This window comes from Schistocerca gregaria, chromosome 7, assembly GCF_023897955.1.
Source record: "Schistocerca gregaria isolate iqSchGreg1 chromosome 7, iqSchGreg1.2, whole genome shotgun sequence".
Classification (NCBI taxonomy): Eukaryota; Metazoa; Arthropoda; class Insecta; order Orthoptera; family Acrididae; genus Schistocerca; species Schistocerca gregaria.
In genome coordinates this window covers 496,430,896-496,447,752 of record NC_064926.1, presented here as the reverse complement: position 1 = coordinate 496,447,752, position 16,857 = coordinate 496,430,896, and the positions used below count along the sequence as shown (strand labels likewise).

At 41.8% G+C, this 16,857-nt stretch overlaps 1 protein-coding gene across 1 annotated transcript in view; it reads left to right on the top strand.

The window, feature by feature from the left end:
* Positions 1-650: 650 nt before the first annotated feature.
* Positions 651-16,857, top strand: part of LOC126282446 (uncharacterized) — a 781,073-nt gene continuing 764,866 nt past the window's right edge. Inside the window, exon 1 of the mRNA XM_049982101.1 lies at positions 651-1,065. Within this exon, the coding sequence (XP_049838058.1) occupies positions 993-1,065 (73 nt within the window). The 5' untranslated portion in view covers positions 651-992. The remainder of the gene's footprint in view (positions 1,066-16,857) is intronic.

The following is a 16,857-nucleotide window of genomic DNA, read 5'->3' as shown; positions in this document are numbered from 1 at the left end:
GATTCACTGTAAACCAAGTACATATATCGAAGGGATAGCTAGTCGCGTAGAAGATGGACTGTCTTTTGAAGCTGGAAAGGAGTGTAATTTGACCTGAGGTTTTGAGGGAGACCACTTCCAAGTCGGAACTTTTCAATCATTTGTGGGATGTCAGCAGCATTTGCAAGGATGTTAACCTTTCTCTTCAACTAAACTACACTTTATTATAATTTTAATGTCTCAACAGTTTTTTAACTATGACTGGAGATGGTGTATCCAATTGTTTGTCTATTCAGCAGTGGCTAAGAAAAACTGCATTAAATGTACGTTTTGTTTACATCTGGACCGCTTTCCGATTCACTGAGATCCCCCACAACCAGAGAATAGAAACTGCATTGCTATCGGTAAACGGATGCCCAATATACGGCCGTGATCTTCTAGCTCTCTCTCTCTCTCTCTCTGTCTCATATCCGCTTCCCTGCTGCCCTATTCTATCTTCCTCTGCGCGGCTGCGCCCACAACCGCGGCGACAGCGCTTCATTTGTTGAATGGCGGCGGATCCTGGCGGCGCCCGGCGGCGTGACGCGGAACTACGTCGGTGACCGCAATGGCGGACCGGCCGGGCTGTGTGGCCAGGACGGAGGGAGACGTAGGTTAGGCAGCCCCGCCAGCAGAATGCCGCGGGTTGTCGCACGGGCAGGGGCCTGCCTCGCCGATTCCGTGCCGAGCGGTCGCAGTTCGAACGGTGTCTGTTAAAAGTGTAAATATCGAACGCGAGAGAGTGAGGGAAAGGTAAAACAAGAAAATTAATATAGTGGAATGCATATCCGGTGAGCTCGAGATTTCCGTGTTCGGTCATGAGCGGTGAACGCGATTGATGCGGGTGTGTGGTTTCCTGGTGGCGTTTGGTGCTGTTGGTGGTGGAAGCAGTTTCTTGTGGCGGTGGTGGTGCTTCGCGTGCGCCCAGTATGGATTCCAGCGCAAGATGCTGAGCAGGCTGACCAGCTATGTGAATGTTGTGCTACGATCTACGGCTGGCTCTTCTCTGCTTGGTCGCCACGTGTGTTAGCAGGCGGAATGAACCAGGTAAGCCACCAACGGCGATTTTTAGGCTAAACTCCGACAACTACCTGTTTTCCTCTCTCTGCCTCCTCTATGTCTGTGATGGCGAATCAGGGAAAAAACTACGTATAATGGACATCGAACTGGATGATACAGCCATGTTGTACGTCTTCGATCGTTCAAAGTTAGCGATAAGATACAGACAACGTCCAGCGCCTATGAAAAATATTCTTGACTAGCATGGATAAAACTGCTTTCAAATAAGAGTAAGAACTCAGTATGCACTTCATACAATCATTTTCCTTTCGATTCTCGTATGAACACCTCAGTGGCGTCTCCTATGTATTGTAAAGAAGTACATAAATACACGAAATTCAAGAAGAACACGATTTTCTATTCGCATATATTTTGCCGATGCGTTGCATCTAGTAACAGAGGAGTATTTTTTATTAATATTTCCGAATTTCATGGAAGCAAAGCAATCTGCTTAACCACTGACGGTTTTTGTAGTGGGCCAGCAACAACATATGTCCGAAATGGTACCACTTTTTCGCATAATTTCTTGGAACAAAGCTTTGAATCACGCTTTCAACGAACAAATTAGGAACACTGGTCCTTTCGGGAATCAGTGTGCTGCAAACGAGAGGTATTCGTCTGTCAACATCGTCGGGTGAGCTGCGAACGTAGCTTAGGATCTCAATGGCGAATACACTCCATGCCCGTTTTACTGTATGTAATGGGCAGTTGTCACACTTATCGAAACGAGAAGTTGTTGAACAACAAATGTGTACTCTATGGAAGTCAACTTTCTGTTTCATTCATTCCTCTTGAGAAAGCGCTGGAGTTTACATAGTCTGAAATTAGAACATTTCCAGGAAGCACATGTGTGCCCCATGTGTAAATTCAATTTCATACCAAAACATACAGTCAGGCACAATCTGTGGACAGTTATCCGGCAATGCGCTGTTCAGTCACCGAGAATGTTGTGCGTAAAAGATGTTCACTCATGTCAATGTGCTATTCATATCTAAAACTGTGTTACACTGTATATTTGAAGTTGGTAGTCTGTTTGATGGAGGTGAAGGAGATCACAAGATCGTCTCCTATAATTTGATCGTTATTCATTAATCCCATTCGACAAGAATACAATGGCTGTCCATCATAACGCATGTAGGTAGTGTCAGAGGCCAGTTGAGATATTTTAAAAGTTTTAATAACTCGTTATTAGAGTTATCAAGAACTAAACTTTGTTAAAACTTTCGAACATAGAAATTATATTACACCAAATGAAATATTTCGTTGCCGCTTTTGTTACTCTATACACATATTAATCAGGCTCTATATTTACTTTATTGATAAAATATTTTCTACTTTATTCAGTAACTTTCATCGGACTTGTTGCATAACGACCCATGTTGAAATTAATTAGCATATAATATGTTTAATAAGTTGGTAGATGACAATTCTAAATGAAACGTATTTGGCATTAGTAATTACTAAAGATTTTAGCAAACCATTTTTAGGAAATTTTGAGCAGAAATTGTAACAGTGTCTCAGCCAAGAAATGTGAGAAGATTTTACAGAAATGAGAAGAATCATAAACATATAATTTTTCATATAGAAAGATTACTATTTGCATTTAATGAAATGCCTTCATTTTATTTTTTATTAAATTATGCCAATATCGTAAATTTTATTTTTGACATATAGCCAAACAAAGGACGAAATACTGCGTTACTGTTGTGATAAGTGTAATCGAGAATATTAGATTGTAGGGATTGTGAATATGTTGGAAGATACTGCTGGAAGCAGCTATTGTGGCGCTCTGCAGAATGTGGATGTGGATATTCTAGCCAGTAGAATAGCACCCTATGGTGGAGTATTTTGCGTTCTTCTCCTGCTTTGGAGCGAATAGTGAACCAGTGAAAGTTGTACAAAATGAAGTGACTGAGAAACGGTAACGATGGAAATGCGACAATTATTAAAAATCGCGGAAATAAGTTTTATGTGGGTTACGGGATCTGTCACCATGGAGGAGCTACCACTGATCGAAATACAGTAAGAGCGTACAAAAATATAACAGGGCATAGAGGATGCTTAGGTGAACGATTTGAGGTACTGAAAGTGGGGTCGGAGAAGCCAGCTTAAGGAATTAATAGGAATAAAGTCACATTAGTTACAGTTAATTGCAAATATCATCATTGACACAATGACCGTACCATTTCTACTGTATCTTACAAAATGTGCTGCTTCTGACGGCCATCAACCTTAATGCAAGCGAAGAAGATTCTGACGCACCCTGAGAAATATCTCTGGTGTGTTTCGAATCACATCACAGGGAACTACGATTCTGGAGACTAATTCCATCTCCGTATCCACTGGGGTCTCATACACAAGAGATTTTAGATATCCCCCTAGGAAATAATGAAGGGGACTGAGGTCAGATAACCTCGCAGGGCCGGCCGGTGTGGCAGAGTGGTTCTAGGCGCTTCAGTCTGGAACCGCGCGACCGCTACGGTCGCAGGTTCGAATCCTACCTCGGGCATGGATGTGTGTGATGTCCTTAGGTTAGTTAGGTTTAAGTAGTTCTAAGTTATAGGGGACTGGTGACCTCAGATGTTAAGTCCCATAGTTCTCAGAGCCATTTGAACCATTCAACCTCGCAGGCCGTGGAATAGGACCTCTTTTTCCAATCCAAAGACCAGGAAATATAGTACTGAGATGGTTGCGAATCCACACTGAAGTGAGGTGGTGTACCGTCATGTTGTATGCACATCCTCTCACGAACAGCCAAGCGTACGTTCTCCAACAAATTAGGCAGATCTCTTTCCGTGAACCTCAAGTGCATGTGGCCATTCAGACGGCCAGTTAGAAGATATCCCCCAAATGAGATTATCGCCTACAATGTTGGGTCAGATATTCACAGCAAAACATACTAGATGGTGTGACTCTATTACAGCGTGCAGCGTGAGGGTTTTCCTCATCCCACACATAGTTATTCCTGATGTTCGAAATACCATGACGATCAAATAAAGCCTTATCAGTAAACAACATGGTTTCGAGGAAGTCTGGTCGGTTAATCCTTTGTTGGAGCAACCACTGATACATTGCGACCCTAGGTGCAAAGTCACAAGCGTTGCATGGATTCGTTGTGGTTGATACGGGTGTAATTGTTGCTCGTGGAGTACTCGCCACACGTTAGCATGTGCACCGCCCATTTCGCGGGCGTAGAGCGGTCCGCTGCAACACATTCCACCACGTCCTCTTCAGAATCGGGTGTGCGAGTGGTCTTAATGTAGCCAGGTCCTTCGTTTTTTCTTTCCAATGAACCAGTCTCTCGCATTGGTCGATCGAAACAAACAAGCATTCGTCGTGATGGATGATACCTGTCAGGAAATGGTTCCCTGTACAGTCTTCCAGCAGCGAGATCATTGCAACAAACCTCACCGCACACGAGGTGCATGTCAGTGATTTCGGCGAAACTGCACCGTTACTGCTCCATCGCATTGTACTGTGCCTCACTGAGCAGCGCTGAGTAATGAATGGGTTTGACGTTCGTTCATACCATACAATAGAGCTATCTTATGAGCAAGTAAGTTCCTTGCAGGAAATAAAGAATATACATGTAAATAAACAACACAGTACGTGTAAACCCGTACTCACGTTATTTATAAATAAGCCAGAATACAGTAATTGATAGACAAAGAGGTAGACAAGTGTATCTCTGCAGCATTCTCTATGTCCTCTTACATTTTTGCACGCTCTTACGGAAACACGTTGTATACAGTTGATGTGAAACTGCAGCCGTGCTCAAGTCTCATATAATGTTGTAGTTTCATGCTGTCATTTTTTGTCGTTTTCTTCTTTCTCCCGCTGAACTTGTCATCAGTTGAGAGTTCGAGTGTCTACATCTATACTCCACAAACCATCTTACGTTGCAGGGCGGAGGGTACCTACCCTTGTACCATTCACTAATGATACATGAAACGGGAACTACAGTCTTCTGGGTTTGCTACCATCCATTTTTCGGAAAAGCCCAATGAAGCTTCCCGCGTTATCCACTATATCATCTGTATACGGGGTGATTGAGTTGACCCTACTGCTGGGTTTTACACTACCCGCAGCGCCTTTGAATACCATGTACAATGTTTTCAAACTCTCTAACTCGCTACATGCGAACAATTAATCTTACGGGAAAAAGGGCAGGAGCTTTTTATAGGAGATTTATTGCATATAAATTTTGTACTGCGGTATGTTTACACTGGGGGCCAAAGTTTGAGAGTTATTCAAGAAAAACGCGTTTGGAGGACTCTTTTGTATGTTGTCCTTGAATAGTTCAAGAACTACGGCCTCTAGTGACAACACATCCCAAAACAAAATTTAACTAAACTGAATTCCCTACAGAAAGGATCCGTTCATTTTTTCTGTAGGACTAATAGTTTGTGCATATAGAACGAGAGGCTATGAAAATTTTGCATGTGGTGTTTGAAGGCGTTGCGGGTTGCATGACCCACAAAGCTAGGGGCAGTTGAGTCACCCCATGTATGTGCATTGACGTAATTCCTTTGTCCTCTGAAAGTGCACAGAGAATCCAGGAGAACTTGCCATCCATCTCTGTCTTCGGCCATTTCTCTCAGTTCCGCCCAGGTCCCGCCAAATCTTCTTGCTTCCCCTTTCACCGTCCTCTTCCACGTACCTGTACACCTGCCTCACTTCATCGTTCCCTGGTGATTCCACTACAATACCTTTCGCTCGACAGCTGTAGAAGTGCCACAGCCACCTCCTCTTTCTCTCACTTATCTCTTCTTCTATAGGTACCTGGTTTGTTTTTCTCCATAGCTGCTCATTATTTATATTCTTCCTGCCACCATATTTTCATGATGTCCCAAGACGTCTATTTATGGTGTTCTCTAAGTGTGATATTAGCTTCTTGTCTATTTCCCAACTTTCAGTGGTGTACAGAAGAACAGCTTACACATTTTTATCAAAAACACACATTTTAGTGTTGCATGTGGTGTTCTGTTTAGTCATTTTGTATACAATTGAATGAATGCAGAATTTTACTTCATTTAGCGGTTCTTTACATTTTTTCCAGCTCCACCATCATCTGTCGAATTATCCAGATAACAGAAAGAGTTGATGGTGTTCACCTTCTGCTGTCTTGTAAACAGCGGCCCCTCCATGTTTCCAGAATTTACTCTCACTTCCTTTGTTTTACCTATATTTATGTTGAACCTGGCAGTTACTGCTTCTTTGCCGGCCGGGATGACCGAGCGGTTCTAGGTGCTACAGTCTGGAACCGCGCGGCCGCAACGGTAGCAGGTTCGAATCCTGCCTCGGGCATGGATGTGTCCGATGTCCTTAGGTTAGTTAGGCTTAAGTACTTCTAAGTTCTAGAGGACTGATGACCTTAGAAGTTAAGTCTCATAGTGCTCAGAGCCATTTGAACCATTTTTGAACTGCTTCTTTTTTAAGCTTTGATGTCTGTCAGGCTTTAACCAAATAAGACAATCTTGTCAGTGAAATCCAGATCCTGCAGGCATTCATGGATTCCCCATTGTATTCCTCGTATCCTGCCTGCTAGGACTCTTCTCATAACTGAGTCAAGGACAAGGAGAAAAAGCGTCGGTGACATACATCACTGGCGGTCTCCGGTTGTTACCTCTATTCGCTCTGGGAGGTTCCCCTTGTGGAGCATACAACATCTGTAGCCATCATACAAAATTTTGCTGGCGTTTAGAATATTTTGTGGAATACCACACTACTGTAACACCTGCAACTGCACTCCATGTTTCCCACATCGAAGGCCTTCTCCAAATCAACGAATGCCAGTACATGGTTGCCTGGAATGATTTACTTTGCTTTAAGATGATCTTCAGAGTATTAACAAGATCAACACAACTGTGTTGTGCCCGAAAACCAGCTTGTTATTTACATAGTCATTTTCAACTGAATCTTAAATCCTATTTAAAATAAATCTGGTGAGACCTTACTGGTCACTGACAGCACTGTAACACCAAGCCGGTTGTTACAACTCAACATGTTTCCCTTTTTGGGGGGCTTTACCACCAATCAGTTTTTCAACTCTTTCGGGGGTTTCTCTTCCAGCCAAAATATATACTCCAACAAGGGATATATAATATTAACTACTTTGGTATCAACTTTTAAGAGGTTCAGTGCTATGCTACTTAGGCCTGGGGTGTTTGAATTTTTTAGGATTCTCAAAGCATTCCTAATTTCGTCCACTTTCGGACACTTCATATTTATCTCTTGAGCCACTTCGACTTCTTCTGGAACATCTCTTGCCTGTTCCAGTGGGTTGTCTTCATGATTTAACAGTTCTTTTAAATGCCCATCCCATCTCTGTAACTGTAACTGTTGGATCGTAATCATCACACCAGCCTTATTCTTAAGATGTCCTTCACGAGTAAAATTCTTCATTCAGAGACGTTTGGTCATATTTTACGAGTCCTTTACATTCCTCTCTCTTGCTCTTCTTCTCCTAACTTTGCCTGATCATTTATCGATTTAATTTTATCTCGCCTTATCCCCATTTTTAGTCTTTTGTTTGTCTCAATGTTTTCTTTGTGCCCTTCGATCTTCTGCGTTCTTGTCTTACAAATGGTTTAAATTTTGTTTTAGTTCTTTCTTTCATGTCATGCAGTCTGTCATCAGAAACACATTTCTTCCTTGATGTGTCCTAAATCCTAAGTTGTTCTCTCCAACATCTAAAGAGCTGTACACATAGGCTCCTGCGATCATTGTCACTGTCAATAAAATTCTTATGAGCTGTTGATCGCATTGTCGATATATAAAAGTGTCAGACGTTTCGGGCACTGTTGCAAATGGCCTTTCTCAGGACTTTGTGCTGAGCTGTTTCTAAGTTTTCGCTAACCTCTTTTAATTCCTTCTTACAAAATATTTTCATCAGAGAAGCCCTGGAATATGTTTTGTACTTGAAGGGAAAATCTTACTTCGATATGTTGATCTTTTAACCTTACCACATTCATTTATGCTCCTGTGATTGCACTTCATTCTATTTGTCTCTGTCTTCAGTGTGCACTCCTCTAACAACTAGGCGGTGGTCACTTCCAATGACTGCTCCAGTCTTATCTCTGGCATTTAGCAGAGAGCGTGGAAACTTACGGCTGAAAGCTATGTGATCTATTTGATTTACAGTAATATGAGCTAGTTTCGATGTGGAAAAGATGTGCCTCCAATGACTAGTAGATGCTCAATGCACACATCTGGTAGCAGTTCAGCATTTACATTTCTGTTTCTGATGCCATATACATCCATGACGAATTGAAGGTATTCATTTTCTGAGCCAGTGTCTCTACAATTAGTTTGTCTACAAATCCATTGAGCTCTGTACAAAATGCTTACATTAATTCTCCTTCAGCCACATTAGTCAGTGCATAGTATTGAATCACAGTCATATTTCGCACATATTTTAGCTTTGTAATTATTATCCTTTTTGAGACTGGTTTTCACTCCAGTAAGCTCCTCTTGCAGCTTTTACGTATTAAATACAATTAAATACAATTCCTATACATTGCGTCTGCAACCGTCTCTCCTACATATAACAGCACTCCACCGTTTTGTGTTTCACTTAGTCCCAGTGTATCCAATGGATAGTTCTCCATCTCTTTTCGACTTGTCTTGACCTTCCCACCTCTCTTAATGTTCTTACATTCCAAAATCGAATACGATTTTTTCTTACCAGGCCAAAAGTCATACGCCACCCTGCTATTTGTTCTTTCAATTTCTGTTTTTTTTTTAATTTTTTTACTGATGGTTATAAGGTCACTGGCTCCAAGTGTCCTTAGACAACTTGTCTACATCTCGACTACAGAACTCTATCTATAATCCTTAGGCCTGGTTACCAATAATCTTCCGCTGCACACATTGCTACACAATCAAAGAGAGGGAAATGATAGGCCAGGATACTAGACAGGACGTTGTGAGATACAGTTTGTCTGCATCCTCTGTAAACACCTGCCTGGCATTGGAGACCCTACCGGCAATTACACTGCTGCCGTTATAGCCCACCACTTCAGTGGGACAAACAAACACCCTATCCGCTTGGGTTCTGTTTTGTTAAGGCAGTCTCTCGTGAGTGGGATATACAGGATTATTCAAAACGAAGGAACAGATTTGAGTTGTTGATTACAGAAAAACGGTGAAAGATAGAAACGCATTGTGTTTGTCACTGGGTATAAGAAGGTTGAAAGTTTTATGTTAGCACATGCACTACACCGTACACTCAACACGGGCACCATGCGTTCGAGGAACATCGAAATGAAAGTTCATTTCAGATCCCTGTTTATTGAATCAACTGCTCTAATAATTCGATTTTTCAGCTCCTGGAAAGCAGCTGCCATAGGAGGGACAGATTCTGTCTTATGTACTCCCACAGAAAAAACCTCAAAGCATGAGTTGTGGTGACCTGGGAGACGAAAAGCAATGAACAAGATCTTGTTGTCGACGCGTTCCAACCCAACGTTGAGGGCCTGCGTTTTTGAGATAACGCCGTACCTCAAAGTGAGGCGCTGCGGAGTCATGCAAAAAAGGAAATCATTAGAATCTTAATGAAGTTCAGGAAACAAGCAGTTTTACAGCATGTCCAGATATGAAACTCCTGTAACAATTTCCTTCACATAAACGGCGCAGAACAGATTTACTTTTGGTGAGTCTGTTTCAAGTTCCACGATGGCGCCAGGATTTTGTGACTTCCAAATTCTTTCGTTATGCTGGTTTCCTTTATCTGATATGTGGAGCGTCTATTCGTCCGAAAAGATGTGTCATTCGGAAAAAGTGTCCTCTGCCATATCCTGAAGAAACTGGAACTTGTAAGGTTTCATACGCAGGCTTCGTTTCAGGACGTGCCACGCTGTTGTTTGAGGAAATTGAAGTTCTCGGCCTGCGCATCTTGTGGAATTCCGAGGGCTCCGTGTCAACGCATCTCGGATACGCTCGACATTTTCGTCATACCTGAGTCGCCGATCACTGCTGTTCTCGTTGCATATGCAACCAGCTTCCAAGAATTTTGTATGCCAGTCATAAATCAGTTTGTGCAGAGGCAGCTTCTTGCTGAATCGACGGCGGAACGCACTTTGCACTTGAACAATGGATTGACTTCCCGCAAATTTCAATACACAAAATTATTTCTATTGTGGTGAAGGCGCCATGTTGCTAGAAGCACACAACAACGCACCTGTGCCAAAACTTTGAAAACTCCTCTATCCAGTGACGTACGCAAAGTGTTTCTATATTTTATAGCTAGTCTGTAACAAACAATTGAAAACTGTAAAATCATCGGCGAATCATGTGTAATGTTCTGGTTCACAGTTCACCTTAAACCAAACTTATCCTCTTTCTCAAGAAGTAAACATTTCCTTTGGCGATCACGCTGTACAGGTGCGGTGAACGAGACAACATTGTAACACACAATTAATTTTTTTTTTTTTTGAAAAGTAGCCGTTCTTTCACTTTCGTTAACAGTCAAACATTCTTTACACAACTGAAGTAGTTTTTATCAGTAACACTCTGTCAACTTTTCCATTTTTTAAACATTGAACCTGCACGTATTTCTGAAAGAGATATAATCCTCGTGGTTGATTTAATTGAGGCTTTAGAAGTAGTGACATTCGATGAACGTCGTTCTATATAAATCTCACCCGAAAGGCAACTTCAGTGACAGCAAATAACTGTGTTAACAAAACAGACTTAAATACTATTCTAACGTTTCTTTGATTTACTATTTAGCATGAACCTATCATCTCAACGAACTAATGCACAAGAACAATGGTGTCATGCACCAGTTTAATGTAAAGATTCGCATATGTGAAAGAGGTCGGAATTTCAGGGAGAAACTTCACAAAGAAACAGTGAAAGCAGATTTTTATAAAATATAGATCATACGTTGCGAAATACTTTCTTTTACGTTAAGGTTATTTTATTTCACCCACATTAATCGACTTTAGTTAAATGTTGACTAGGAAACATTGTTTGTAATTCTTAAGTTATCAGAGAGAGAAAGATTATCAACAGCTTATACAGAAACCAGACTGCAGTTATAAAAGTTGGAGTTTATCAGAGGAAAACAGTGAGAAAGGAGACAAAGTTTCATCTCCAATGACATGAATCAGCTTGTTGAGCAAGACCGAACCAAATAACGGAGAAATACGGGAAAAGGATTCAAGTTCAAAGAGAATAAATAAAAACGTCGTTTCTGAAGATGCTGTAATTCTTTCTGGGTCGTATAAAGAACTTGAATGAACAGTTGAACGTAATGGGTAATATCCTGGGAAGGCGTACCTACTGCTACATCCACATGCATATTCGTCAAGCCACCTTGCGGTCTATGAAGGAGGGTACTTGTGGTATCATCTTTTATTCCACTTTTTTGTTCCAGCCATGACTAGTGCGTGGAAAGAATAACTGTCGGTAAACTTCCGTGTGACCTATAACTTCCATTCTCTTCGAAAGACAAAAAATATCTCATCTGCCTGACCACCTCCATCCATGACTTCCAGGATGTCATGCGAACCAAAGTGCAAAATGGGTTTGGCGCACTCATTGTTTTCGGAATACGAGAGGGTCGGCGAGGAGGTTATTCTGCTCGAGATATTCATTGCGTTTGAGCTGAGAATAAGTTCCAAGATTGTACGACGAAAGTATGTCAAGGATATGAGACATTGGTTTCGTGGATCACTTCTGCCAATATTTTTGTAGATGGGTGTAACCTGTGGTCCCTGCCAACTAATGGACACAGTTTTCTGTTCGAAGGGCTTACGATAGGTAGTTGTCAAAGCAGGAGCTACGTCAGCTGTAAATCATATATAGTATCTGATACGGACTGCAACAGGCCGTGTAGATATATTTAGTTTTAGCGATTACAGCTGTTGTTTAACGTCACTGACACTCACCCTTTTTTGCAGTGGTGTGAGAATTAAAGATGGGTAATACTACTGAATTTAAGTTGCCGTGTTACCCGCGAGTGTCTGGATACTAACGTTTGTGCCACTAACAGCCTTTACTTATGACAAGAATTTTTTTTAGAGTTTGTGAGAGATATTGCCCGCCTCTTCCCCCATCTCCGTAACGCCCTCCCACCGGCTAAACGATTCCATGACAAAACGCGCTGCTCCGTTGCATTTTTTATCTCTCCTATTGTTCCTAGTTATTATAAGATTAGTAATAACAACAGTAGAAAAACGGTAATGGAAGGTAGTTGGATTATATTAGCAACTGCTTAGGGAAATAGGTTAGGCAATGAGACAAACAGTAGCACATGACTTTTGTCATTTGGGTAGTAAAGCAACTAACTACAACAGAAGTAAAGAGGAAGTTTTATTAAGAATACCAGCAGGAATAAAAGCGTGTTAAAAATACTATTGATTTTATTCTTTATTCTCCCTGTTTACATATTTATTTCTCTACATAGTAAACCTGGCGACGAATGCATTTCTCCCAAAGAGAGTTGAGGTAAATATCGGTTGGGACCAAGGCGGGATTTTATAGTAGATGATCGATTATAGTGAACCCAAGGCACAGGACTTCTGCAGATGTTGCAGCGCTAATGTGTGGTTTGGCATTGTCATGCTGAAGAAGAGGGTGCGCCATGCGTGGACGAACGTTTTCTGCGATTAGAAACTCGATTACAGCACGCTGTATCTCAAGCTCCGACAGCTTCAAGCGGCGACATAGTTGCATTACACACCGCTATGTTACAAGCTACAATTCAAAGTCTTTTAGCTCCAGTAGGCTGCAAATATGTAGGAGGAATAATGATGTAGAATGGTAATAACATCTGTTTTATTTTAAAATCTTCAAGAGCTTTTACATAAGAAAGTCCGTAGTCACTACTTTTCAGCACACACTTGTGTTATGCGGACAGTATATGGTGACAGTCTGCCACGACCGTAAACGAATGAGAGACTCTCCGGGAGGAGACGAGTGGTGGAGTGGGGAATAAGCCTGTCCTTAGTCTCGAAGGGCTGCCATCCTGTGTGTGTGTGTGTGTCTTCCGTGCTTCCACTAAAGCAGAGTTGACGTAATGGTCATAGGGATCGCTGATTCCTTTTATTGCGGTGAGACTTGTATTTTAATCCCTTCATACACCAGGATAAGTCACTTCACTCATTCCAGAACAAGAAAAAACAACAAGCAATTCACAACACAAAGCAAATTTAAGTACGCACGGCATTTGGTAGTGGATACAGCGCAAATGTTTGCTCGTTTTGGGAGTGGTAGTTCAAGGGTGACCTCTACCCGTATCTTACGCAACCATAGTTCAAAACACTCCTCAACTAAAACTCCGCAAAGTACAACAGCAGTTAATATTGCACTTACAATAACAGTGAGTACTATTACTAGAGTACTATTACTTCTACTAACACTACTACTATTGCCACATCACCATTACTACCTTCACTCCACTGTAATTATGTCACAGTAACAACTACTTTAAAAACTGATGATATTAGTGATAATACTAATACTGAACTCCAGCTACGATTATTTTGGGTAGTGCCCGTGTTGTTGGCCCTCAGTTAAGATATGTTTTGCGTTCATTAGTATGTTTTTTGTTGTACGTTTTCTACTGTACTCCATCTACTAGATATTACTTTTGTCTTGGAAAGTTTTATGTTCAGTCCCATCACCTGACATTTCGAGACGAGATCCGATAACAACTTCTGTAGCTTTTGAAAATCATTTGCCAACAGCACAACGTCATCCGCAAATCTCAGAGTGTTAAATCTCTTCCCGTCACTTCTACCTCCTTTTCCTATTCAGTTCAGTTCTGAAACTTCCGTGCTGTCATTTCCACCAATATCTTGCTGCCCCCACACTCCACGGTCACGGATCAGAACGCATCGTGTATCTTTACAACGAGCACTACCGACTTTCATCGCGTACGCTAATGCTTGCTTCCATTTGCTCCTCCGTTACTGGGTCAAAGGACGGTAGATCCTTTTCTGAGACCGTGTCGGACAGCAGATTTGGACTATCAAAGTGTGAGATCCTCCCCTTCTCGCCGTACTCAACAGCTAGTCGTTGTCCCCTACCGGTAATACTGTATATGGCCGATGTCCAGAAAAGCAGTTTTCTAAATCCGTACTTGGCTTTAAATAGTCATCAAAACGGGTGCGAAGTGCACAGCAAACGACCGCGCTCGTTTGCCGGCGAGCGCTCACGTCACAGTACCCTCCGCCGCACACCGCCGCACTCAGTGAGTTGTGACGTCATGCGGCGCTGTCTGCCGAACCGCGTCCCTCGCCTCCCCTCCCTCCTCCCCCCTCCCACTCAGCCATTAATCCCACTGTCTGCGGTGCTGCCCGCACTGGGGATACGGTGTGACGCACAGAGATGTTGCGCCATCTCACCGCAACCATCGCTCTCAAATCAACTAAAACGAAATTAGGTCACATGTGTCGAAGCTCCAACGTCGGCGTACAATAATGGAAAATTCATCTTGGAAGCACATGCTGCTTTTACTATCTCAATTCTCCGCCCTAAGAAGCACATGTTGTTTTATGGTGTACTTTCGATTATATGCGCTAGTTGGGGACTTTGGACTCGACCGATAATCGAATTCTGGGAATAAACCGCTAACGTATTAGACATGTTTAAAAACAAAAACTAATTACAGTATCATAATTAAAATCACGTAACTAATGTTTGTATTCAATTCTACTTCATTCATCGCATAATGTGGGAGAATACTGTACTAACAAAGAATAGAGTGCGAGTCGATTTCACATTACACTGCATTACTTTGAAACAAAATAGTCGAATTGATTACTGTCTCAATGAGGTAGCTTGTCTTTTATACATGAAGGGCTTATTTCAGTAGTGGTACAAGACCATTACCTCCACTTTTCTGCCTATAATGCTTCTGAAATTAATGATCGAAACAAACAGAAAGAAAGGTTCATCTCTAGCAAGAAGCCATATGCTTGAATATTTCTGGTACCTCAACTGCAGATTTTTCAGCGCTCATTTAACTTTAGGACTCTGCATCTCACAATGATCAAAAATGGACTTGTACCACTATTGAAATAAGCCCTTCACATCGCACTACGAATTTTAAGCAACACAACTTGTCAGAAAGAGTCTGCTTGCTGTTCCCTGTAGTCTCCATTCCTTCGGACAACTGAAGTGCTGATGCATGACGGATTACCGTTTCTGGAATTAGAGGAATGTTGTAATCTTCTTCAGTCATTCGCCTCCGCGAATTTCATTTGTTCTCGCTGAACACTAGCACTGTCGCTCAGCATCTCATGAGCTGCCCGTGTGAGGTCAACGTCAGGCCATACAGAAATATTTTCTCTGTCAGCAGTTTCACACCCTGGCGTACTTTTCAGAACAGAAGCCAACACTGCTGATGAACAGTCTTCTTCGTCATCGGAATCACTGATTTTATCAGTTTTAGGATTATTCTTTCCATTACTTGACTATGGTTGATTGTATTGCCTTACACCAAGCCTTCGACACTTCACAAATTGCGTCTAGCGCAGACAGCTGTTTCCAAAATGTTTGAATATTGTTATGACTCTTCAAATGTTTGAATATTGCTGCCCTCAGCAATACGTTTTTGTAGCAGATTTCCTCTACAAATGTTCCTCGTGGCAGCAATGAAATACTGATCTATTGACTGAATTAAGGCTGTCACATTTGGGAATAAATATTTTACAAATATCATCCAGGCAGAACAAGTTCATTCGGATGCGGTGGTGCATTGTCCGGTAACATTACAGACCTTGCATGAAGACCCTTCAACGTTAAATGCCCTCGCGCCTGTGGTACAAAGCAATTATGTAACCACGTTTGAAATACTGTGCAGTCTATCCAGGCCCGTTTCTGCTGAAAATAACGGACAGGTAAACTGTGCCTCGCTTTTCCTTTGAAACAGTGCGGTTTATTATTACCAATCTTAACTTTATGTGATCCCGGACCAGTAGCACAACACAACACAGTTATACTTCCCGTACTTGATTCACAACCAGGGACACTACGCTCTGTCTCGAAAGCTAAACTCCTTGTTGGTAGACATTTCCCCGTTGTATATCTGCCCCAGCTTTGAATTCTGTCGTGCAGTCAACTAATGGAAATCATTACAAAATTCAGAAACAGCCTTATTATCTGCACTTAACATTTCTCCTTGGACGACTATCTCTCGGATACCGTGCCGCTGTTTAGATGTTGTTATCCCGCCGGAAGATGCAGTAAAGTCTTCTGTCTCCAAGGTTCTGAAGAAGAACTGGGCCCGTTTGGTGCATGAGTGCCCTCTGCTCTTTTCTGCTGAAATAATTCCAGCATGGCTTTATGTAGTTTTGCGTATTTGGACGTTTTCATAGCCTTCCGCTTTGCTCAGCCATTCGATGAGTTACAGCTGCTAGAAACATGAGATTATTTGGTCTTTGTTTTTCTTAATATCATGAATCGTAGTTTCACCCACGCTGTAAATCATGCCGCATTCCGCGTATCAGTACTGCATTCTTCGAGTTTGTGTAGTACGTTGTTTATTACACTCGTATTGAAACGTAACATTATCGTTCACCGGTGACCACACTCGGGTAAAATAAAAATTTTCAGCAGAAAAAATGAGACTGGGATAATCGAGACACTACTGTGCATAATGAGGTTATGACACAAAAGCAACGAAGGCTAGTAAAAATGGTCGACATGGTTCCATAAACATACCGCAGCTGGAACTTCAACGTAATTTTCCTAGCCTTCTCTGTTAACTTCTTTCTCTTCGTGTTCGTGTTTTCTTATTTATTCTGTTTATAAGTTTATAAAAATGTA